Source organism: Oncorhynchus mykiss, chromosome 6 (genome assembly GCF_013265735.2).
Source record: "Oncorhynchus mykiss isolate Arlee chromosome 6, USDA_OmykA_1.1, whole genome shotgun sequence".
NCBI classification, from domain to species: domain Eukaryota; kingdom Metazoa; phylum Chordata; class Actinopteri; order Salmoniformes; family Salmonidae; genus Oncorhynchus; species Oncorhynchus mykiss.
The window spans coordinates 23,704,895-23,729,160 of NC_048570.1; the positions used below are offsets into that span (position 1 = coordinate 23,704,895).

Sequence of the window (24,266 nt, forward strand, 5' to 3'; positions counted from 1 at the left end):
TAAAACACACGCACGCACACACACCTAGGCTATTTTACTTTGTAAAACGCACGCACGCACACACACCTAGGCTATTTTACTTTGTAAAACGCACGCACGCACACACACCTAGGCTATTTTACTTTGTAAAACGCACGCACGTACACACACCTAGGCTATTTTACTTTGTAAAACACACGCACGCACACACACACACCTAGGCTATTTTACTTTGTAAAACGCACACACACCTAGGCTATTTTACTTTGTAAAACACACGCACGCACGCACACACACCTAGGCTATTTTACTTTGTAAAACACACGCACGCACACACACCTAGGCTATTTTACTTTGTAAAACGCACGCACGCACACACACCTAGGCTATTTTACTTTGTAAAACACACGCACGCACGCACGCACACACACCTAGGCTATTTTACTTTGTAAAACACACGCACGCACACACACACACCTAGGCTATTTTACTTTGTAAAACGCACGCACGCACACACACCTAGGCTATTTTACTTTGTAAAACACACGCACGCACACACACACCTAGGCTATTTTACTTTGTAAAACACACGCACGCACACACACACCTAGGCTATTTTACTTTGTAAAACACACGCATGCTGTTCAAAGAGGTCTTCCCTCACTGTAAATCTCACATTTGAGAAGGGCCCACAAGTTCTCAATAGGATTTAAGTCGGGTGAGGAATGGGGCCAGGCCCTTATTTGGGCATCTTTGAGGCCCTTGCTGGCTTGCCAAGCAGTTGAGTACTTGGATGCATGTGTTGGAGCATTATCCTGGATAAAGATCATGGCCTTCTTGAATGCTGAGGACTTCTTCCTGTAACACTGCTTAAAGAAAGTATCTTCCAGAAACCAGTAGTAGGTTTGGGAGTTGAGTTTCAGACCATCTTCAACCTGAAAAGGTCTAACTACCTCATCCTTAATGAAAGCAGCCTATACCAGTACCCCTCCTCCACCTTGCTGGCACCTGACTCCCATCCATCAAGTCACTCTCATTTCATCTGCCCATAAAACCTTTGGGCAAAGAAATACCTGAAGACAGATTTGTCAATCTTGACACTTCAACTTGTGAATCTTATTCAGTGGTGGTCATGTTTCAGCCTTCTTGACCTTGGCCATGTCTCTGAGCACTTGACACCTTGTACTTCTGGACACTCCAGGTAGGTTGCAGTTGTGGAATATGGTGGCACTGTAGGAAACTGGGTTCCTGGTAGCTTTAAGTTTAATTTCTATCAAGTCTTCTGCCGCTTTTCTTCCCCATGTGTTTTTTGCGCCCCAGTTGACTATTCGCAAACACAACGTTTGATTGTCCGGTGGTCACGCCTCAATAGTTAGGTATTTCAAGTGTTGCTTCCGTCTGAAAGGTATTTTACCATTTTTGACTTTTCAGTGTCAGTTAAATCTCTTTTTTGGCCCATTTTATCTGAGGTAATGAAGATGCCTAATAATTATGCACACCTTGATATAAGATGTTATTCACTTTCACCACACCCTCCCTCATTACACAAATACATATCACCTGAAAATGATTAAATCCAATAAGCATTCAAGTTTATATGGTTTGGAATTGGAAAATATGCATAAAGATAATAAGATCAGAATACTCACTTGTCCAATAACTGTGCACGCAGGGTAGTCCTTCTCATTGTGTATTCTGAATTATTTAATTTCTTTCTGAACAGACAGCAGTAATTCTATAACTTTGGCAAATGTATTTCAATAAATCAGATAAATAATTGTTCATGCCATGAGAGGTACCGGATCAGGCCAAATAGTCCAAAACGGAGAGGTGCCAGATCCTGTTCTGGCAAGATCTAACTGAAATGAAGCACTGCACCCATCAAGTGCCGGTTCAGACCCCCTTTGCCTCCAGAGCAGCCTGAATTTTTCGGGGCATGAATTCTATTAGGTGTCGGAATATTTGGTTGCTCAATTGGTATCAAGAGACCTAACGTGTGCCAGGAAAACATTCCCCACACCAGTACACTACCGCTACCAGCCTGTACTGTCGACACCAGGCAGGATGGGTCCATGGATTCATGCTGCTTACACCAAAACCTGACTCTGCCATCAGCATAATACAACAGCATTTGTCGGTGATCGCATCCCCACTGTAGCCGCTTCTTCTTGTTTTTAGCTGATAAGGAAAGGAACCCAGTGTGGTTGTCTGCTGCTATAGCCCATTCGTGGCAAGGATCGACAAGTTGTGCGTTCCGAGATGCCCTTCTGCGCCATTATATGTCTATTTGTGGCCCGTCTGTTAGCCTGCACGATTCTTGCCATTTTCCTTCAACAAGTTGTTTTTGCCCACAGGACTGCCACTGACTGATGTTTTTGTTTGTTGCACCATTCTCTGTAAACCCTAGGCACTGTTGTCCGTCAAAAGCCCAGGAGGGTGGCTGTTTCTGAGATACTGGATCCGGTGCACCTGGCACAGATGATCATACCATGCTCAAAGTCGCTTAGGTCACTCGTTTTGCCCATTCTAACATTCAATTGAACAGTAACTGAATGCCTCGATGCCCGTCTTATATACCAAGCCACAGCCAAGTGACTCACTGTCTGTACAAGCGATCCATTTTTGTGAACAGGGTATTGTACCAAATAAACTGGCCAGAGTGTGTACGTTATCAACAAAGAATTGTTAATAAAAAAATCATTGTAGCCTCCTGCTCATAAATTTACATGTAAGTCGAATTCAGTGTAAACAACGTCCTTTACGAAACAAGGCATAGAACAAATTGTGTTTTGGGTAGAGAAAACGGTAATCAAATATCTTGTGAAAAACGTATTTCACATTTCTGAAAGTTCACATTGTTATTTTCTGGAATGCAATCTACATTGTACAACATTGCTGTGATATAAGTGTATGACCTGACCATGTTATAATCAGTGATAAGATTCCCAAGTACAACAGGTCTCACAAGTATGGAACAAACAGCCAACATCCCAAATAACAGCACACAAGTCTCTCAGTGCTTTTATACTTCATCTTTCATCGGTGCCTTTCTTCTTCTTCTTCAGGGGTAAAATGTCCTCTTCTGGCCTCTTCTGCTCCTCATCAGATTTAGCATCAGGTGATGATTCTCCACAGTGCTCTACCTCTCCACACTCCCCCTGGAGAGCTTTCCTTTTCTTATTTTTCTTTGGGACAGGGCTGTTATTATGGTCCTCTCTTTCTGCCTCCTCTCCTTTGTTGTTGTTGTTCTTCTTCTTCATTTCTCTGAGCTGGGGGACTCCGGCAGGGAATGTGTAATCTCGCTGGGGAGAGCTGATGATAGGAGGTCTGTGACTGACACTGCTGCCTCTCTCAGTCTCATCTCAATTTCACTGTCACTAGAATAACATTGCAGAAACAAACATTTATTACAGTATGCAATGCTACTGTATAAGGATTCCTCCAAACGTAGAAATGAAGGTGACATCAAACCACCTCACACATCCCAATGGTTAAAAGGCCAGGCCTAAATAGAACAACCATCACCTTGAGCTGGAGATGGGCCTGCGCCTTACAGGAGGAGGAGGGGGATCAATGGTAAACTCTCCTGGGACAGATGTGGTGAACAGCCGGAAACCTTCCAAACCTAGAAATAAGATCAAGACCAAAACCAGCATCTACATCACATCACACATTTTGTAATTACTGTACCAGTTTCAATGCAAACCAATTTATGGATAAACCCTAACCATCTTCACATTTGGTTGACTCTGTGCAGGGTCTTGATGTTTCTGCAGATATCACTGAAATATAACTGAACATCAAATTTCAAAGTTGGATTAAAGTAGGCGACTGAAAAGTAGACAGGTGATGGTAACATGAGGCAAAGGCTATAACAGTTTGATGTAGCTAGCTAAAATAGTAAAACTGATGTTTATTAACATTTTCCCCATGACAAATAAGAAATACCTGTCAGGTTCAGGAATGGCTGAAGAATTGCAACATTTACCCTAGAACTAATGCTGCAGATAGCAATACTGGGTGATTTGAAAAGTCATAGTCAATCGATCAATAATATAATAATTATTTTTGAAAAAAATGTTTCATTAAATTTATAATCTGTAGAAACGATGAGAATAGAAAGGTTCAGTACTTTTGTGAAGCATCACAGCAGAGTTGAAAAATATATGGCAAATATAAATCCAAAATGGATGGTGTTAAGGGATAGATAGGAGGGGTTGAATGGAACTGAAGGGTGGGACTAATAACAACAAATGGTGTCTGTAAAAAGTATATAGGTTCAGAACTTTTGTGAAATAGCACAGTTACAATAGAAATCAAACTGGATTGACCTCAGAAATAGAAGGCCAGGACGAAAAACAAACCAAATATAACTATTGTAAAATAGATTGTCTGTAAAATGTGTAGAGTATGTGTAAACTGAAGGTAAGCCTAAGTATGATTGTTTATTAGTTTACTCCAGTTGGGGGAGGGGTGGTAGGGTTTGCAGAGAATAATAAAGGTATATTCTAAATTTAAAAAAAGTGTGTGTAATATAATATTATTTTTTTTTAGCTCAAAAATATATGGGGGATTCGAAATAGCGCAATTACATTGATGGAAGCAAAAATCTATCTAAATAAATATATATATATATTTATTTATAAATAAATATAAAATAAATACCTGTCAAGCAGAGCCCCTAATTTATTTGCAACGTGCGCACGGAACTCCGGGGTCGTCTGCAACTCCTTCCCATCATGTTCATGTTTAGATACAGCCACACTGTTGACCATGGTATATCATAAAACAGTATAAGCGTAGCTGGTAAAGCGAAGCTTGATACAAAACCTCTACTCACGATGAGTCAAAAATAGATGGGATAGCAGGATTTCAGAGTAAATTAAAACTTACCGACGGGATTGCTTGACATTGCTTACCCCATCTAAAGCAATAGTAGTTACTGTTAGGACGTTGCTGTCGTTTTGGAGAAAGATAGATTTGCTCGTTGGCTCAAGATTTCACACACTTAGCTAGCCATCTCCCACCCCACATTTGTTGTTATGACTAACTGTTAGCGTTAGCTAGATAACTACACTCTGGGTCTTAGCTAAAGCAAAGGTACACTAAAGTTTGGCCGAATTTACCTGCCGGGTTGGCATTGTGTGTGCCATTAGTTCCATATGTGCCAAAACTCCAAGCTGCTTCCTTAAAATGTTCTAGATCTTCATCTTCACTGCTTGAGTCTTCGGCCATCGTCCCAACAGGCGCTGACATGTTGGATCGAGCACGTGTGACAACAAAGCAATGCACTATGGGTAATTAATTATTTCAGGGCAAACGGTTGTCACAAGTTCCCCAGCCACAATGTCCAAATTGGCTATGTATCGTAAACATTTATAAAAACACAAATGAGCTTTTTGGTCTTAATTTAAGTTAGGCACAATGTTTGCAACGTGGTTAAGGTTTGGTTTAAATCTTATTTTAAGATGATAAATTGTAGAAATGGACGTGGTATAGCCATAATTATGACTTTGTGACTGTGGTAACTAGCGGCAAACCAGCACACTACAATGGTTAGAGCTTGACGAGTGAAACCAACATTTTTCTTCAATTACTTTTGATAATTTCCCCTTCGTTCTGCAGAATATAAAAGGCAATGTTAGGTGGGCTTCTAGTTCTTACCAGATCCTCACTAAGTAGACATCCAAAGATGTAGACAATAGTATGTGATATAGAGTCTATGGTTCCTGAAATGTAACATTCAAGACACCACACTGTAGTCACTGAGATGTCTGACAAAAAACACATTAATCTATAGTCAATAAAAATCAATGGGGTTTCAATTTACTCAGTATGTGGGTCCAACTAAATAAGAGTGAAAAATTATATCAGTAGCGACCATTTTGTAAAATCCATAATTAGTGTTAATTTCAAATCAAACTTTGCCACAATACAAGTGTAGACCTTACCGTGAAGTGCTTACTTACAAGCTCTTAACCAACAATGCAGTTCAAGAAGAGTTAATAAAATATTGACAATAAAAAATAAAAGTAACACAATAACTAGGCTATATACAGGTGGTACAGGTACCGAGTCAGTGTGCGGGGGTACAGGTTAGAGGTAATTTGTACATGTAGGTGGGGGTGAAGTGATTTTGCATAGATAATAAACAGCGAGTAGCAGCAATGTAATAGTTCAGTGGCCATCTGATTAATTGTTCAGCAGTCTTATGGCTTGGGGGTAGAAGCTGTTAAGGAGCCTTTTGGTCCAAGACTTGGAGCTCCGGTACCGCTTGCCGTGCGGTAGCAGGGAAAACAGTCCATGACTTGGGTGACTGGAGAGTCTGACAATTTTATGGGCTTTCATCTGACACCGCCTATTATATAGGTCCTGGATTGCAGGAAGCTTGACCCGTGATGTACTAGGCCTTATGCACTTCCCTCTGTAGCGACTTACGGTCAGATGCCGAGCAGTTGCCATACCAGGCGGTGATGTAGCGGTCAGGATGCTCTCAATGGTGCAGCTGTAGAACTTTGAAGATCTGGGGACCCATGCCAAATCTTTTCAGTCTCCTGAGAGGGAAAAGGTTTTGTCATGCCCTCTTCACGACTGTCTTGGTTTGTTTGGACAACGATAGTGTGTTAATGAGGTGGACACCAAGGAACTTGAAACTCTCGACCCGCTCCACTACAGTCCTGTTGATGTTAATGGGGGCCTGTTCACCCCGCCTTTTCCTGTAGTCCACAATCAGCTTCTTTGTCTTGCTCACATTAAGAGAGAGGTTGTTGTCCTGGCACCACACTGCCAGTTCTCTGACCTCCTCCCTATAGGCTGTCTCATCGTTGTCGGTGATCAGGCTGTTGTGTCATAAGCAAACTTAATGATGGTGTTAGAGTCGTGCTTGGCCACTCAGTCGTGGGTGAACAGGGAGTACACGAGGGGACTAAGTACACACCCCTGAGGGGCCCCAGTGTTGAGGATCAGACGTGGCAGACGTGTTGTTGCCTACCTTTACCACCTGGGGGCGGCCCGTCAGGAAGTCCAGGATCCAGTTGCAGAGGGAGGTGTTTAGTGATGAGCTCCGTGGGCACTATGGTGTTGAATGCTGAGCTGTAGTCAATGACCAGCACTCTCACATAGGTATTCCTTTTGTCCAGGTCGGAAAGGGCAGTGTGGAGTGCAATAGAGATTGCATCATCTGTGGATCTGTTGGGGCGGTATGCGAATTGGAGTAGGTCTAGGGTATCCGGGGAGGATGCTGTTGATGTGAGCCATGACCAGCCTTTCAAAGCACTTCATGGCTACCGAAGTTAGTGCTACGGGGCGGTAATAATTTAGGCAGGTTACCTTCGCTTCCTTGGGCACAGGGACTATAGTGGTCTACATGAAACATGTAGGTATTACAGACTCGGTCAGGGAGAGATTAAAAATGTTGTTGAAGATATTTGCCAGTTGGTCCATGCATGCTTTGAGTACACGTCCTGGTAATCCATCTTGCCAGCGGCTTTGTGAATGATGACCTGTTTAAAGGTCTTGCTCACATCGGCTACTGAGAGCATTATCACACAGTCATCCAGAACAGCTGGTGCTCTCGTGCATGCTTCAGTATTGAATGCCTCGAAACGAGCATAAAAGGCATTTAGCTGGTCTGGTAGGCTCGCATCACTGGGCTTTCCTGGGTTTCCCTTTGTAGTCCGTAATAGTTTTCAAGCCCTGCCATATCCGACGAGCGTCAGAGCCGGTGTAGTACGATTCGATCTTAATCCTGTATTGACACTTTGCTTTTTTGAAACCGGCAGCTCTAGTTTTTAGCTCAATGCAGATGTTGCTTGTAATCCATGGCTTCTGGTTGGGATATGTACATACGGTCACTGTGGGGAGGATGTCATCGATGCACTTATTGATGAAGCCGATGACTGAGGTGGTATACTCCTCACTGCCATTGGATGAATCCCAGAACATGTTCCAGTCTGTGCTAGCAAAACAGTAGCGTGGTATCCGCATCATCTGACCACTTTCGTATTGAGCGATTCACTGGTACTTTCTCCTCAAGTTTTTGCTTGTAAGCAGGAATCAGGAGGATATAATTATGGTCAGATTTGTCAAATGGAGGGCGGGGGAGAGCTTTGTATGCATCTCTGTGTGTGGAGTAAAGTTGGTCTAGAGTTTTTTTTTCTCCCTCTGGTGCATATGTGACATGCTGGTAAAGATTTGGTAAAACCGATTTAAGTTTGCCTGCATTAAAGTCCCCGGCCACTAGGAGCACCACTTCTGGGTGAGCATTTTCTTGTTTGATTATGGCGGTATACAGCTCATTGAGTGCGGTCCTAGTGCCAGCATCGGTCTGTGGTGGTAAATAGACAGCTACGAATAATAGATGAGAACTCTCTTGGTAGATATTGTGGTCCAAAGTTCATCAAAAGGTACTCTACCTCAGGCGAGCAATACCTTGATACTTCTTTAATATTAGACATTGCACACCAGCTGTTATTGACAGAAAGACACACACCCCCACCCCTTGTCTTACCAGACGTAGCTTCTCTGTTCTGCCGGTGTATTGAAAATCACTCAGCTTGATATTATCAGTTTTGTCGTTCAGCCATGACTCGGTGAAACGCAAGATATTACAGTTCTTAATTTCCCGTTGGTAGGATATTTGTAAGTCTTCAATTTTATTTTCCAGTGAATGCATGCTAGCAAGTAGAATTGATGGCAGTGGGAGTTTGCTCGCTCGCCTACGGATTCTCAAAAGACAGACCGATCTGCTTCCCCTCTCTTTTCTTCAAGCAAATGACAGGGATCTGGGCCTGTTCACAGGAGAGCAGTATATATCGTTCTCGTCGGACTCGTTAAAGGAAAAAGCTTCTTCCAGTTCATGGTGAGCAATCCCAGTTCTAATGTCCTGAAGTTATTTTTGATCATAAGACAGTAGCAGCAACATTATGTGCAAACATTTTTTTTTACTAAAGTTACAAACACACAAAAAACCCAGCACAATTGCTTACGGGCATGTAAAACGTCAGCTATTCTCTTCGGCGACATCTTAACAATTTGAGGGCGCTATTAGAAATACAGAATTTATAATGGTGGATGCCATCACAATTTTCCATCAGCAACTGTAATTATTAATAATAATAATAAAAAAAATACACATATCACAAGTCTAGAAAGTGATTATCATCACATACCTTCCACTGAGCATTGACCTGTAGTTATCATTTCATAGCTGAAAAATATTTTACCCACAAAATCTTTTCCAGCCTTCTTTTTACTGTTGATGAGTGTTGGAGGAGATGTGTAGCGGAGCACAGCTGATCGACAGCTGGACTTGACAGGGATTTCTCTCACACACAAAGCCTTGAGTTTAACAGTCTGAATACAAAGGCCCATGGAGAGGTTTAATTTAGTGTTGGGAGGCTCTGTATCACTCCAGCAGGCACAAACACACTGCAAGTAAATTTACAGCACTGTCACAAATGCTAACAACTTAAAAAGGCCAGGGGTGCCATCTGTGACTTACTACCAATGGCAGTTAATACAAAAATGTCTCATAGCCAACAGGGATTATTGGTTGTATATACAGCTAGAGGTGAAATGGGACACCCAATATGAATAATACAGCTTCTATCAAGGCAAGATTTCTAAGTCATGGAGCATTTGTTAGTCTCACAGCTGAATATTTAGCCCACTATCTGAGGAGGAAAGACACAGCAAAGGATAATGATTGTTACTAGAGCACAATGAGTAGCAAAAATGTATTTACTTGTTCAATCAAATTAGGTGGTATCAAAAAGTTGTAATTGGCTTGCCATCTGTCAACTATTGTTGTATAGACAAAATAACAACATGCTCAACTTCAACCAGTGTTCATCTTATGGGCTAAAATATCCAGTAATCAACATTCACTTTGGGATCATGTAAAGTTCCAGATTCCCTCTGTAGAGCCGTTTGGTAACAGAGTGGCCTTTCACCAGGGAAATGGCAACCCTGAAAAAAATGACAATTTGAAAAATTGAAACTAATATTATTACATTTGAATGAGTGTATTAGATCATTAGGCTGATTAGTTACACAAACCCACAAGATATGCCTAAATGTATTCCAACAAAAACAAGGATATTGAACTAACTAACTCAAGGCAGATTAAAATTATACGAATTAAAAGTAACCATTTAAATGTTCGAAAAGATTAAAAGAAAAACATGTTCAACATTACAAAAGAGTGATTGACAACAGTTTCCTATGAGTCCCAGCAACAGAGGGGTACGGGGTAACAAATAAATGATCAACTTGTTTTGAAGGCAGACATGGTCCTGTTTTCCCAAACCTGGGGCTGGTAAAGTTTGTTGGAATGTCTGAAGTGGAGGAAGTATACTCCTGTTCCCAAAAGGGCTATATTGTGGTTGTGTTCTGGGGCAATGTGACCGCTGCGTTGCATTGCACACAAGACGCTAATATTCAGGCACTACTCGCCCCCATCGTAGGCGTAGTCTGCCTTATTGTGCATGATCAGTTTGTTGTCCACAAAGTAGAAGCTGTCTGACCTGGTCTCATACGGGTGCTCCACCATTAGGCAAACTTCAAAAGAAAGAGGGAAAAAAACAAAACAAGGGATTTCAGTTTGGAAATAACTTCATAAGGAACAGCAGAATGCACATTAGCCTGGCTTACAGTAAATTACTCCTGAAGGGGATCCATGTGACTGTCTAGTACCACATTACATTACTTACCTTACAATTTGAGTGGCTCTGTATGGATGTGTATAGTATACAGACTTGGCTAGCTATGTTGTGGCCAGTCTGAACTTTAGCTTGTAGGACACAGGCTAAAACAAAGATGATAGACAAAGTGAGAGGGGGCATTGCTGGTGCGCTCCTACTACTATTAGACTTACTGAGGTCCTCAGGGAGCTGGGGAAACTCATAGATATGTTCACAAGTGTTGCAGCTGTTTGGGATGCAGAATCCGAAGTCAAAGTCAAAGTTCTTGAGAACTTTATCCTGGAAATAATGCCTCTCTATCATGCGAAAGCTGTTAACAGGCCGGTCCCCCACGGTGAACTCCACACTGAAAGCGGGGAAGAAAGAGAGGCACTTGAGATACTGGTAGGGACATGCTGAACATAGCTGCATGAAATGGCTTAAGCCACTAGAATTGAAGCTTTATTCATTAACCATCTATATTTCTAAAAGTCAAAAAGAAGGATGATTATTTCAATTGTATTGTTGCCAGCCATGTAAAACAACTTTAGGAGAAAAGCATTAAGTGTGTTGTCAGGGCTCTGACAAATCGTCTCTGTAACCACAGTTGGATTGGTTGCCAGAGCTGCAAAGCCACACCAGCAAACGAAATTGAGCATGAAACTGAGATCATGATTCGTCTGCATAAGTAACTGCTGAGTTATAAGCAATGGACCTGTACTGTATTTGAGGGTGCTAACAGCATACTAGAGCTTGAGGTAAGCCTGCCATATTGAAAAGCAGAAAGCACATATATTATGAAACATTTAAGTATAATCACAGTATGTGGTTTTTCAACTACGAGTTATATGACTTCTAATAATGAATGTGGTGTTTCCTGTTTAATCCACTGATTTACGTTGCACCAACAGTCCGCAGTCTGAGGAAGGCCGGCGTAAACTGATACCGCACAAAGCGTCCAGCACTGGTGTCTACGTCTCCATTCTCTTCTTCCTCATCTTCAGGGTCTGATAGAGAACATGAATTAAAATGGAATTGACATCCAAATAAGTGTCAACATGTCATCTCTGATTTCAACCTAAAATTGTATCTACAACATTTGTGTAAGGACTACATCAATTATCATAGGGGGAATAACTTGGCTTGTGTTATGCCTTACTTGAAATAATAGACTGATTCATTTGGTCTGGGCCCTTCTAAGTAGACTTAGCGATACTACATCATACACAGCGGGGCAACTTCCTGCTTACTAAACGAATGCTAAAATCTGCCAAGACTATGGGCATTCTCATTTATACCTTCTAATGGGGCAAGTCCTCATTGGAAAGAGAAAATATAGTGGCAGATTTGAGCATTAGTTTTGTACCCCAACCTAATAACACGAGTGCACCGTCAGCAGTGGTTTTTCCAACTAGGCTGTTTTACAGCTTGAGCCTGGTGCCCTGTTCAAGTTGACAGTGACCTGGACTTGATTTCTATAAGTAGGAATACACTCCAATGTGTATAATGATGTCATATTGCTGAGTTTACCTTTAAGATGTGGCCTATCCAAGCTATTTATGCTGTGCCAAAGTGTGGTGGAAAAGTTGAAACTTCATGCTGGGCAAGACATTTGAGTTTACCACAGTTGTGAGGTTTAGCAATCTCAAAGAGCACTGTCCCAGTCTCCAGATCTCTAATCTTGAAACGTGTGAAGTCAATATTGTAGACATTGTCCTCAGGTTTACATAGATAATCTGGAAGGAAATTCGTAGTTAGAAGCACATACAGACAGGGAATCTGGTGTGTTTACGGATTCTTTGTTTGGTTACCTCAAACCATTGGTGCAAATTTAGCTTGCTAGTTCACTAACAAAGGGAACGTTAGCTAGAATACATTAACTTGAATTTTATCCAAATCCCATCAACGCCGGCACACATACCCCGTGTAACAGCACGCAGACCAAGGACTTCGTCCGGTGTGATGTGTCTTCCTAGCGCCCTTAGCTCTTCTTCTGTAATAACAGGCCGCTGTTTATCGGTTTGATTTCGTCGCGATTTGAGTCTCTTCAGTACACCTCCACCGGACTTTCGCTCCCTGGAATTTGCAGTTGGGCCGATATCGGTGTCCGGTCCTTTGACTGTGGCTGCAGTCTTGTTTCGAGAGTTAGAGCCGCTCATATCTTGGTTGTTTTGTGTTTGTTAAGGCGACTGTGTCGATGGCTGTCTGCAACTTTTACTAAATTCAAGATGGCGAAGCGTCTCTACGGAGAACATATGCTGAGAATAGTCGATTGTAATTGGCTTAAAACGCTAGGTGGTTACCATAGTTACCAGTAGGGCGGACAGTTTAGAAACGTAGCGAGTAAATTGAATTCCAGTTAGAACACCAGCGGTAACGTTCAGTTGCGGATAGAAATGCCACGAATCGATCCGACATGATTCCTTGATCTACATGTCAGAGACATGTTTGTTCTACATATCCTATTTATATCTTAACGTTCCAAAACATTGTGTCCTGCTGAACGCGCAGCCGAGTATGGTCCAACTTCATTAGTATATTGAGCAATTTGACCATACCTATGCAATTTGCCCATGCACTACATTTATATAAAATATAACGTCTCTTCTTACATCTCTCATCTGCATTACTGTCATGTCTCTCTACATGTCACCCCAATATAAATATCTCATTCTACTTCTAAGGTTTCCCCATTACTTATAGTATCTCAACGATATACAGCATGTTGAACAGTTCACTTACATGAGGGGTACTACAATAACCCCAAGGATAGTAAAACATGAGATAAATCATATGGAAAACATTTGCCAGAACACCAGTTAGATAAAATAGCACATTTATTTAAAAAAGAGACAGCATTTATCAGCAGTTCCCACTTAGATGTTATTTGTAGAGCCACAACTGAGTATGGAGGGGGCATCTCAAAGGACTCCATCAGTCCACCTGCTGCATGAAGCCCTCATGGGGTGGGAGAAATCAATAAGTAGAGTAGGATTCCTTATTGACATTGATCGCTTTCTTTCACATTCACACTAATTAATTCATACCCTCATTCTGTGATTCATAAGACTGTGTATGGACTGCACAAGAGTGTATGGTTGTTCCGTCTGCACCTCAGTAGGGCTAATGGGAGAGTGGTGTAGCAAGTATTTGGTTCTTATCTTAGGTGAGCTCAAGTAAGGTTAGGATTTTTGCACACTAGGACTTGTGGGCAAAAAAAATTAAACATCCAATGAAGTAATCGAAAGCACACCAAAAAAATGGAACCTCAAAGCTGACAATGATAATGCACAACTGTATTCAAATTCAAGGCAACAGGGATTCAATTAAAATAAAATGTACAAACAACAAATGACAGACAAATGCTTTGAAAATAAACCAAGTAGTCACACCACTAAAACATCCTGGTAAAAAGTCAAACAAAACAGATCCTGAGAAAGAATAAAAAGCTACAAATCCTTTAGTCATTAAGCAAATATCTCAGATTAAACCCCTTTCTTAAACTATACATGTAAAAATGTCCATGCTTCATCAATCTCCTCTCTTCCTGACAGTCAGTGTGGTCAGTCAAGACCTTTTCTTTTCTACAGTGCCACCGTTGTAACTTATCCCCAGCAGAAATGCCAGTCTTCTTTAAAATTAACTATTAAAAACACCTCAATAGTAACAATATTTAGATTAGAAAATAACCGCTGTCACACTACAATAAGTGTGATATTGTACCTTACAGTATATACACACGCAACTGTGTAGCAATTTCAATTAGCCAACAAAAGATTGTAACTTTGGTACTGAATTAAATAAACTTTTTTTCATTTTTTCAAATAAGTAACAAAGGTGCTTCTCTCTTATTAGATACTGTTTCTTTTTGTAAATGTATTTTTTATACAAAACAAATCAAACAACTATCAGCTGACCAAGTATTGTAACCTCTCCCTTGTTTTTTTCCAGCAGCATGGAACATAGAGGGGGAAACCACAAGAGTGAGAGAGAATTTATAACACCTGGATCATCTATTTGTCAAGTATTCAGCAAGTATAAAACCAATGACAAGTGTGGAGAGGCAAGTGTAATAGGCTTGGTAAAAGATTTTTCCCTCATGGAAAGAGCTTTGTTCCTGATACAGAGGCAGTTAAACACAAAAACAATGCAAACATGCAGCTACTGACTTCCAGGCTAACTGTACTGAAGGACATATGGATATGTCCGTGGAACACCTCAGAGATTAGTAATAACAAAATGCTGCGGTCCACTTTAAGGCAAGTTTTTTTTAAACAGCTTCAGAAAGGAATCAAAGGGCCTAAACTTAAAATATTATTTCATGGAGAGATGGGAAAGAGGGAAAATATTCCCTATAGTGAAACATGTACACACATCTATAGATACTCACATGTGCAAGGTAAATATAGATCATAATTAAGACTGGTGCAAGCCCACCGTTTATACATGTTGATTTGACTGATTGCACACTTTTCAAACTAATTTGGGGAGCTGGCTTTTAGAAACACTTTTCCCTGGGAAAAGAATCACAATTTAATAATTGTTAAGTTGGCTGCTCTTAAGCTTTCTACTCAAAGCCAGTTTCAATTTAGGCTACCACTGACAATCTTGGTTGGCCTTAGTAAAAGTTGTGTAACAACTAGTTCTTTCCAACTCCCCTCACTTTCTAACCTTCTATGTAGCTGTGTAGCTGACACACACACACACACACCCTACATTTATATTCCAATATACTAAAAGAATCCAGCAGTTTTTCCATGAGGACTTTACATAAATAGTAAATAAATACAAAATAAATGCGTAGGCCCTTCCGGTTATTCATTCTAATGACACACTGTATTGGGATAACTTCTGATGTTTACGTTATATCTTGACCTAGTACTTAATCATCACTCCAGCACCAACATTGTGAGTTAAAACATGAAATTATATCAATCACAGTGTTATGAACAGAGGATTACTGGGAGTTTTATAGAACAAAATTCTACAACACAAAACACTTTGGTGAATCAAAAGAAGGCATGCACAGCCATGAATGGAAAAGGCAGTGACCATGACAAAGGACTACACTACATGCATCTCTGTGACAATTCAGACATGTTACTGATTCGGGACCTGTCCCACTTGCTTGAGAATTTGTTTAATTACCAGGTCCCTCAATGTTGGCAAAGTAACTAACTTAATCACTCTATACTATTTCAGATAACCTTTCAGAGGTGGCCTTTCACCAGATGCAAACCAAGCTAATGTACCGTTAAGTGGAAAACACATACAAGTTAGAGGGTTTCATCAATGTGGTTAAATACCATGTAAACCCTCAAAGGATTCAAACTCTCCAGGGCTGGAACATTAAGGCTTGTCCTCTTGTCTGGGACAAGTTAAAAAAAAAAAAAATTGTACAACATTTTTTTTTAAAGGTAGAGAAGAATAATATAGATTTGGAGTTGTCTGAATGGACAAGTAAATGTTTTTTTTGTTGCACAAAATCAAACAATTACTCAGATCAGAATTAAATCAGAGGGGCCAACATTGGAATAACATTTACATCTATTTTTCATGTACATAAATAAAAAAAGCCTACATGCCAAATTCTAGGTGATATGCATATTGGCTGCAGCTTCATGTCCAAACCGATGCTGACATGAGGCTCTGTAAAATGTAGCCAAACTTTAATGAGACTGTTAATTACATAAATATAGGCAAACACCAGTCATTTTTTACAAATATAATGAAGGAAAATTAACATTAACGTTTAAAGGCTTGAGGCATGGTTTGTTCAGATCAAATGGTCACAAGACCGGAGACAGTGCCTGTTGCGCACCACACATCACCCACCTTGAATCTGAGCAGAGGTGGTCAGCATTTTAACTATAAACTTGTTTAAAACCTGGATGTTTTATGTTATTTTATGAAGCATGGCTTACCTTGTTTAAAAGTAGCCTAGCCAAAATACAACCATAGAAATGTTGAAGTAATTATTTTAAACACCTAACATGCCAAATGTTCTATTGGTTTTCACATTTATATTTTATTGTCGAGCAGCCAAAGGCATAATCCTAGTCATATAAGTAACCCATGCTAGTTGATGCATCTTTAGATCTCCCCTCTTTCTTAATTTCTAACAGATATTTTTTTATCTCTGTCACATGAAACCACTCACATGTGCGGTGCACTTTTGGCAACAGTTTTCCCGCTAATAGCATTTCGGAACCTTCCCAGATAGCACAGCCATGTGCACATTGTTGAGCATATAATATGAAGAAATAATACTTAATCAACATTTTAAGCTAAACGGTCTGATCTGTTGTATCAGCCTCATTGTTTTTTTTGTCTGTTTTGAACCGTAGACATTTATTGTCCCAGGGACAACAGGACACCCTTAATTTCAAGCACTGGAAGACAAGTGGCTGAAAATGTTAAATGTCAAGCCCTGCAATTTCTGATAACTCTATAGTCTAGCTGTCTCGAAAGGTACCTGCTAGTACAGACAGTTATGCATGCCAGCACAACAAGTAGACTTCTTACCTGTGACCACATTTGAGGAAACTTGCATTGTTATATGAAACAGCACAGCATGGTATAGTCCCATGGAGGTACACATGCATTTTTAAACACGTTATGCAACATAATTGTGAAATCCACCTTAGATGTGAAAACACAATCAGCCTTCTTTTCAAACAGCACATGAAACATCAATTCTCCGCCATAGAATAGACTGAGGCTGTAACAGTACAGACTTGTTGAAATTATTAGCATGTTGTTTCTCAACAAATTATGGCACAACTTTGTATCAAAAGCTCAAATAAATTGTAGCTTTACAACACTAGCAAGTTTGGTGATAATCAAGCCCAAAAATAAAGTAAAAAAAGAGCAAGCAAAAACATTCAAATGCCTAATTGGCCAAATTGGCAACCGTCTCCCACTGTCCCCTCCAATCTCCACCAAACATACATTCTCTAAAACATCTTCCAATTTCCAAATTTGTAAGAATCAATAGATTTTCTGGATATTATCTCCTGTATCATCTGTGACTAAATACTGGGCCTGACTTTTGTTGATCACCATAGCAGCCTATCTGCATTCACTTCAAGCCACACCTCATCCAAAGCCATACTCATCTATAAAGAGGGACAGCCAATCACATTTCAGCACCCCTCTGTATAGTCCCAGCCTCTTCCTACAAGACAAGACAAACCTGGTTTGAAAGTGGTCAATCCTGTCTCATGCGAGATCATGTCTTTGTGATGTGATAATTTGAAACATGGTGGAAATGTGTAAGATGTACAATACACACAAACTCACTCTCTCCATCCCCTTTTCTCTGTGTGACCTTAAAGTTAGTGAGGAAGGCATTTTATTCTGTCACCTGCACTGCATTCCAAATTTGTTGTCTCTTTTTTGTCCACTTAATGCCATTGGCTCTCGTGCTTACTCCTGTCTATTTGCCTAGACTTTCCTTGTGTCTCTTCCTTGTCCGCCCCCCCCCCCTTCAGTCTCTTGTCCATCATGTTCCGTTTCCCCCTCTATTTTACATTCTCACAGCCGACAGAGGCAGAAGAGTGTAGGGATGAACACCCCGAATGCCACCAGGATAGGGAACATGAGGCTGCTATTGTCGGCCGCATACGGGTTTGGTGTTCTGGGGCCTGACTGGACCCTGTACTTGGGAGCTGTCGAGGTACTCTTCTTACCACCCTCCTCTCCTGCCTCAGACTCCTCTTCTTCCTCCTCCTCAAGTTCTTCATGTTTCTCCAGTCCAGGGTGAGGCTGAAGTTTTGGTACATCTGCGATGCACAAAATATAGAGATGGGAGAGATCATGGGTTTAAAGATATGGTTGAGTGAAATTCATTTCATGCAGAACTTAGAGGTAAGACATTGAGGAGAGGGTGTGATGTCTTTAGATTGTGCATACAATTAATTGTTTGAGCAGCCAATGAATAACGTTATTGAAAAAGAATGTGAGATAAAAAAAGAGAGCAATCATTTTGTAATACAACATTCCATTACAATTTTTTTAATAATTTCAGAATTATTTAGACAACATCTTAGAAAATGCTATTTTTCACTGGCACTGCCGAATATTCTCCTGTTAATAGACTGATGAGGCTCACCATCTAATGTCCCCTTCATCACATACAGAGCACAGACCTTGGGGTTGTCGTAATAACCCTAAGAAAACAAAGGGCAGGTTATCAGTTCACAGCAGAGAAAGCCATGTGTCAAATGAACATACAGAGAAATACAGTCCTACCATTATTTGCACAAAAAAATGACCCAGAAAAGGTATAAACAAACACACAGTCATGGCCAAAAGTTGAGAATGACACAAATATTAATTTCCAAAGTTTGCTGCTTCAGTGTCTTTAGATATTTTTGTCAGATGTTACTATGGAATACTGAAGTATAATTACAAGCAGGATTTCCCTACAGGCCAGACCCTCCCTAACCCAGACGAGGCTAGGCCAATTGTGCGTCGCCCCACGGACCTCCCGGTCGCGGCCAGTTACGACAGAGCCTGGGCGCGAACGCACATGGCTGTGTTCTTAGGCAAAATTGTGAGTTAGCCCACTCCCTTGGCTGAGAAGCAACCCCACACATGAATAGTCTCAGGATGCTTTACTGCTGGCATGACACAGGACAGATGGTAGCGCTCACCTTGTCTTCTCCGGACAAGCTTTTTTCCGGATGACCCAAACAATCGGAAATGGGATTCATCAGAGAAAATGACTTTACCCCAGTCCTCAGCAGTCCAACCCCTGTACCTTTTGCAGAATATCAGTCTGTCCCTGATGTTTTTCCTGGAGAGAAGTGGCTTCTTTGCTACACATCTTGATACCAGGCCACCCTACAAAAGTCTTCGCCTCACTGTGCGTGCAGATGCACTCACACCTGCCTGCTGCCATTCCTGAGCAAGCTCTGTACTGGTGCTGCCCCGATCCCGCAGCTGAATCAACTTTAGGAGACAGTCCTGGCGCTTGCTGGACTTTCTTGGGCACCCTGAAGCCTTCTTCACAACAAATGAACCGCTCTCCTTGAAGTTCTTGATGATCCAATAAATGGTTGATTTAGGTGCAATCTTACAGGCAGCAATATCCTTGCCTGTGAAGCCCTTTTTGTGCAAAGCAATGATGACGGCACGTGTTTCCTTGCAGATAACCATGATTGACAGAGGAAGAACAATGATTCTAAGCACCACCCTCCTTTTGAAGCTTCTAGTCTGTTATTCAAACTCAATCAGCATGACAGAGTGATCTCCAGCCTTGTCAACACTCAAGGCTGGAGTGTTATGAATATTTGTGTCATTCTCAAAACTTTTGGCCACGACTGTACATTCAGAGTTGTGTGCAGGTAATCATGACTTTAGTGCTCGACTTTAATTTGAGGACACATCTGAAAAATATTTTTTAAATGGGTCAGGAGAAGAGGAGAAAACATTGAGCAGTGACACACTTCAGTTGTGTCAACTCACCTTGACAAACTCCACAGTGAGCTTGCCGTTGAAGGTGGACACCTCCCCCTGAACACTCAGTTTACCGCGGCGTATGGAGAAGGGCACAATCTCGTCATGAGCTGTACTGTGACCCACCCGCTCAAAGATATCCAGATCTTTCACCACCACATGGTCATTAAGACGCACGTCAAATACCTGTAGAATGTCAAAGGTATTTATATATTACTAATAAATTAACTTGCAATAAAACATCTGTTGGAAACTGTATTTTTTTGGAAACTATCAATATCTAAGTTCAACAACATTATTTGCTGCAAAATTAGAATAACATTACTATGACTTACTGTTTACAGTAGTGATAACTTTGAGATCTAAACTGAAAACATATTTTGATGATTTGATTGGAAAGCTGAGTGGTACCTTCTGCTGAGACTGAGCAAAGTAGACCTCTGCATACTTCAAGACAAGTATATAGTCTCCTTCCTCACGAATCGGCACCTCATAGCCAAAGGTATCCTCATTGTAGCGCTCTGTCTGGTAGAGAATCTGGTCCTCAGGACTAGAGCGCAATATGGGCAGACGCACTCCATAATCTGAAGCTAGAGGGAAATACAGAGTAGATTGTTCACTATGTTGTCGATTTATAAGCAATTCAGTCACATATGCACCCAACACACTCCTTACATAAGCTTACATAATACAAGCCCATTTGCTTACCCATGTACTGGAACAGTATAGTGATGGCTGCATACATTTATTTACTGTACTTGCACACAAACTGTGAAAACCAGGAAAATAGCACATGCATTTTATGGCTGATAAGGTTCTTTTAAAAATGTGAGATGCAAACTTGCTGGCTAACAATAGCTTGGCATGTTAAAATATTCATGACTTATCTGTTCTGGCAAGTGAGAGGCGATACCTGTGCCAAGTGTCAATGTTTCCTTAACTGTCTGGTTTCTATTTGCAGACAGACCCATTTGGTCTTTAGTTTTACTGGGATGGATGTCAGAAACAATATGAAATGTCGCTTCAGAATGAAGTGTGTTTAAAAAAATCTATGAACATGCAGTGGAACTAAGCATAGCGGCTATAATTCATCAAACAAGAAATGTCATCAATATATCCTTTACCTCAATATACTTTCATTTTAACTGCTCATGTTTTTAGTTTCCAATTGATTTTAAAGAAATACATTTCTGAATATCAGTCATTATCACTTTCCTAGTTAAAGGTTACATAAAAATAAAATAAACATCACAGTTGAGTTTACTATTCTTCCATGAGATGGTTCATTTTCGAAGGAGAAGCTCAACAAATATGACAGCACTACTAATACTGACTATTCATTAGGTTAAATCGGTTCAATAGCAGAAGTCAAAACAATACATGAGTTAGCTTGAAATATCTTCTTAATGGGAAATACACACCTCTACAACCATATGATCACCCTCTGGCAGAAGCAAATATTTCACTTTCTTTTAGCCAAATGGCTACAATTGGCTAATTTCACACAGACTGGCTGGCTATGGCGTTCAATTCAATTTAGAAGTCACATTTGCTATTATTAACAGGAAATTGTAATCTAATAGAGCCATTTTGATGACCCAGCCATGCCTACATACTCACCTTTCCCAAGCTTTCCTTCCAATGGATCCTTCTTGAAATGAATGCCATGCATGTCTGTGTGAGCTTCCCCGCCAGCGTTCACTGCCCAGATAACTCGTTCAGCAAGGCCCCCACCATCCGCCAAACAGTGTTCAGCCAGCAGCGACAACACCACCACCACCACGACCAGCCCGGCGACCAATGGCACCGTTACCCGCCGCATTGCCATACACAGCTTGGTACAAGCAGACACACACGAGTTGGCCCAAGGAAGCTGTGTGAGAGAAGGCATCAATTGTAGCTAGCTAGCCAACTAGCATAAATGACAGCACAAAACCCTCCCACCCCCTCCCCAGATAAGGTAGTCAAATATATTTAGGTAGCTAACTATCTGACTAACATTAGCCAAGTATGACTGCTGAATGGTTGCAGCTGGCAAATGTTCGCAACCACTAAACATGGCTAAATCTCAAATACTCTCAGGTAAACGAACAGCCTCGTTGGCCTTCACTATAACTAGTTAGAGTTGAGCAGTCTCATCTGTTAGCTAAAAGCTATCTGTGTGGCTTGCTAGCTGACTTAATGCTCGGTCATCAACGTTCCCAGAAGCTCTAGCGGAATATGATGTTCTTACGTTGCAAAATCTTTGGTGCAACTTGCTTCTATGCCTGTTTGCTTCAAATCGAAGTCCACAATCTACACTGCAGCTCTCATTGACAGCAATGATCGTTTAGTCTTCTCTGCCAAACCGGTATAACTGACGTTGATTTCCTCAGATGCACACACAGTGCATGAAGGCTGAGGCGAGAGAGGGTGTGAACATGCTGGTTCACTGTAGAGAGGAAATGAATGACTGAAGTGACAACCAATCACATTGCATTAGTTTAACATGTTTTCTCTCTCTCTCTCTCTCTCTCTCTCTCTCTCTACATTTATTTATATATATATATATATATATATATATATATATATATATATATATATATATATATAGAAAGAGAGAGTTTAGCATATTCATAGAAATGCATCGGATTCACGAATCAAATACAATTCCATACCACCAATGTATATCAACGAGCTAAGGTTCTGTTTGATGTAAAGCTGTTTAGTTGGAAAAATGCAGGTGAAAGAGACACACAATTACACCTGATGGGAGTTATTCGTAATTGTATTAATCTTCGAAAATAAAACATTTAGAATAGAATGTATATACGAATTTCATAAAAACGACAGTTGCAGTCCACATGTATGCGATGTATTTTATGCAAACTTGAAGGACGAAAGTGATATCAATTTCCTCAAAAAAAGTGTTTAAACGACTGTAATGCAATGGCCCTATTCCAGGTCGTATTTATTGTGGTTGTGCAGTATTCAGATGATCCAATTTCACAATGTTAGGAGAAGTGTCAACTTCTCAGGAAGAACATTAATATTATACGAAACAACGTGGCGCTCGATAAGTTAAAACTCTCTCTCAGACATTTTGTGATCTGATAATCGGCGCAGCGCTACTACAATATGGACGACCTGGAACGCAACTGATGTCTGAAATTTTGGCCAATCAGGAGAGTCCAACGCAGCGTGCTTGCAGTGCACCCTGGGTTTGTCAAAAAGAATGAATGAACAAATAACGTTGCCGTAGTAACATTTGACGCTTAGATTTAATATGAGGGCTCTCTGGGCAAAGATGGTTTAGATCAGTGGTCACCTACCTTTTCTGAGTCAAGATCACTTTGGCAATCAAAAAACAAGCCGAGATCTACAGCTAAAAAAAAACAACAAAATAAAGAGTTCTGCAGAAATGTGGCCTAAAACGTTATCCCATCATAGTGGCTATTGTCCTATGCCCGTCCTGCCAATATTGTTATCCTCAGACCATATTGTAGGTTATTTCAAAATTCGAGCTTTGATAACAAAATAGATCAGGTGTAGCATTTGCAAGTGATCTTCAGGTCGGAAAGTCGGAGCTCTGGAAATATGCTGAGTTTCCGTCTTGGAATTTCGAGATGGATGTCCGTTCAAAATGATTTTTCCCAGTTGGATCTCGTTTTTCCCCCCAAGTTCCCAGTTGTCTTGAACGCACTGGAGTCAGAGATTTATTTTGTTATCAATTCTCGAGTTTAGTCTCAGTTGTGAGACTGACCAGAGAGAGGGGACAATGCCTTCCACCTGATGGCGAAACTCGAGTCGCATTGCATCTGCCTCATGCACAAATTCATGCTATGACCAGAGAAAGTGAAATATTCCTAAATATTAAAACAGACACGACGAGCTGCTAATAATAGCCTGATCACCGACAACGATGAGACAGCCTATAAGGAGGAGGTCAGAGACGACAACAACCTTTCCCTCAATGTGATCAAGACAAAGGATCTGATTGTGGACTACAGGAAAAGGAGGGCAGAACACACCCCCATTCAAATCGACGGGGCTGTAGTGGAGAAGGTCGAGAACTTCAAGTTCCACATCACCAACAAACTACCATGGTCCAAACACACCGAGACAGTCGAGAAGAGTGCCATGTCTAGGTCCAAAAGGCTCCTT

General features: G+C 40.8%; 3 protein-coding genes across 12 annotated transcripts; all 3 read right to left on the reverse strand.

Moving 5' to 3' along the window:
* Nucleotides 1-1,662: 1,662 nt before the first annotated feature.
* LOC110525551 (protein CUSTOS) lies at nucleotides 1,663-5,334 on the reverse strand. Of its 8 annotated transcripts, XM_021605759.2 has the most exons (6): nucleotides 5,106-5,321; nucleotides 4,873-4,903; nucleotides 4,645-4,743; nucleotides 3,708-3,772; nucleotides 3,505-3,604; nucleotides 1,663-3,356 (listed from the first exon to the last, which is right to left on the reverse strand). In XM_021605759.2, the coding sequence occupies exons 1-6, from the start codon at nucleotides 5,233-5,235 to the stop codon at nucleotides 3,236-3,238; spliced, it is 546 nt and encodes a 181-aa protein (XP_021461434.1). In that variant the 5' UTR covers nucleotides 5,236-5,321; the 3' UTR covers nucleotides 1,663-3,235. The 8 variants fall into 8 exon arrangements, 2 of the variants coding, with proteins under 2 accessions (XP_021461434.1, XP_036835573.1); XR_005052043.1 differs by having other exon boundaries at nucleotides 3,708-3,761; nucleotides 4,873-5,334; XR_002473771.2 differs by lacking the exon at nucleotides 3,708-3,772 and having other exon boundaries at nucleotides 4,873-4,935; nucleotides 5,106-5,320.
* A 3,722-nt stretch (nucleotides 5,335-9,056) lies between these two features.
* Nucleotides 9,057-12,936, reverse strand: LOC110525552 (protein unc-119 homolog B). Of its 2 annotated transcripts, XR_005052044.1 has the most exons (6): nucleotides 12,583-12,936; nucleotides 12,284-12,397; nucleotides 11,560-11,668; nucleotides 10,856-11,028; nucleotides 9,965-10,539; nucleotides 9,057-9,754 (listed from the first exon to the last, which is right to left on the reverse strand). XR_005052044.1 is itself a non-coding variant. In XM_021605763.2 (5 exons), exons 1-5 carry the CDS (start codon nucleotides 12,818-12,820, stop codon nucleotides 10,427-10,429), a joined length of 747 nt encoding a protein of 248 aa, XP_021461438.1. In that variant the 5' UTR covers nucleotides 12,821-12,936; the 3' UTR covers nucleotides 9,061-10,426. The 2 variants fall into 2 exon arrangements, 1 of the variants encoding a protein (XP_021461438.1); XM_021605763.2 differs by having other exon boundaries at nucleotides 9,061-10,539.
* A 549-nt stretch (nucleotides 12,937-13,485) lies between these two features.
* Nucleotides 13,486-24,085, reverse strand: LOC110525553 (malectin). Of its 2 annotated transcripts, none has more exons than XM_021605765.2 (6): nucleotides 23,435-24,085; nucleotides 21,744-21,996; nucleotides 20,535-20,713; nucleotides 20,133-20,309; nucleotides 18,775-18,832; nucleotides 13,486-18,445 (listed from the first exon to the last, which is right to left on the reverse strand). In XM_021605765.2, the coding sequence occupies exons 2-6, from the start codon at nucleotides 21,949-21,951 to the stop codon at nucleotides 18,198-18,200; spliced, it is 870 nt and encodes a 289-aa protein (XP_021461440.1). In that variant the 5' UTR covers nucleotides 21,952-21,996; nucleotides 23,435-24,085; the 3' UTR covers nucleotides 13,486-18,197. The 2 variants fall into 2 exon arrangements, with proteins under 2 accessions (XP_021461440.1, XP_021461439.1); XM_021605764.2 differs by lacking the exon at nucleotides 23,435-24,085 and adding an exon at nucleotides 22,357-22,548.
* Nucleotides 24,086-24,266: the final 181 nt, after the last annotated feature.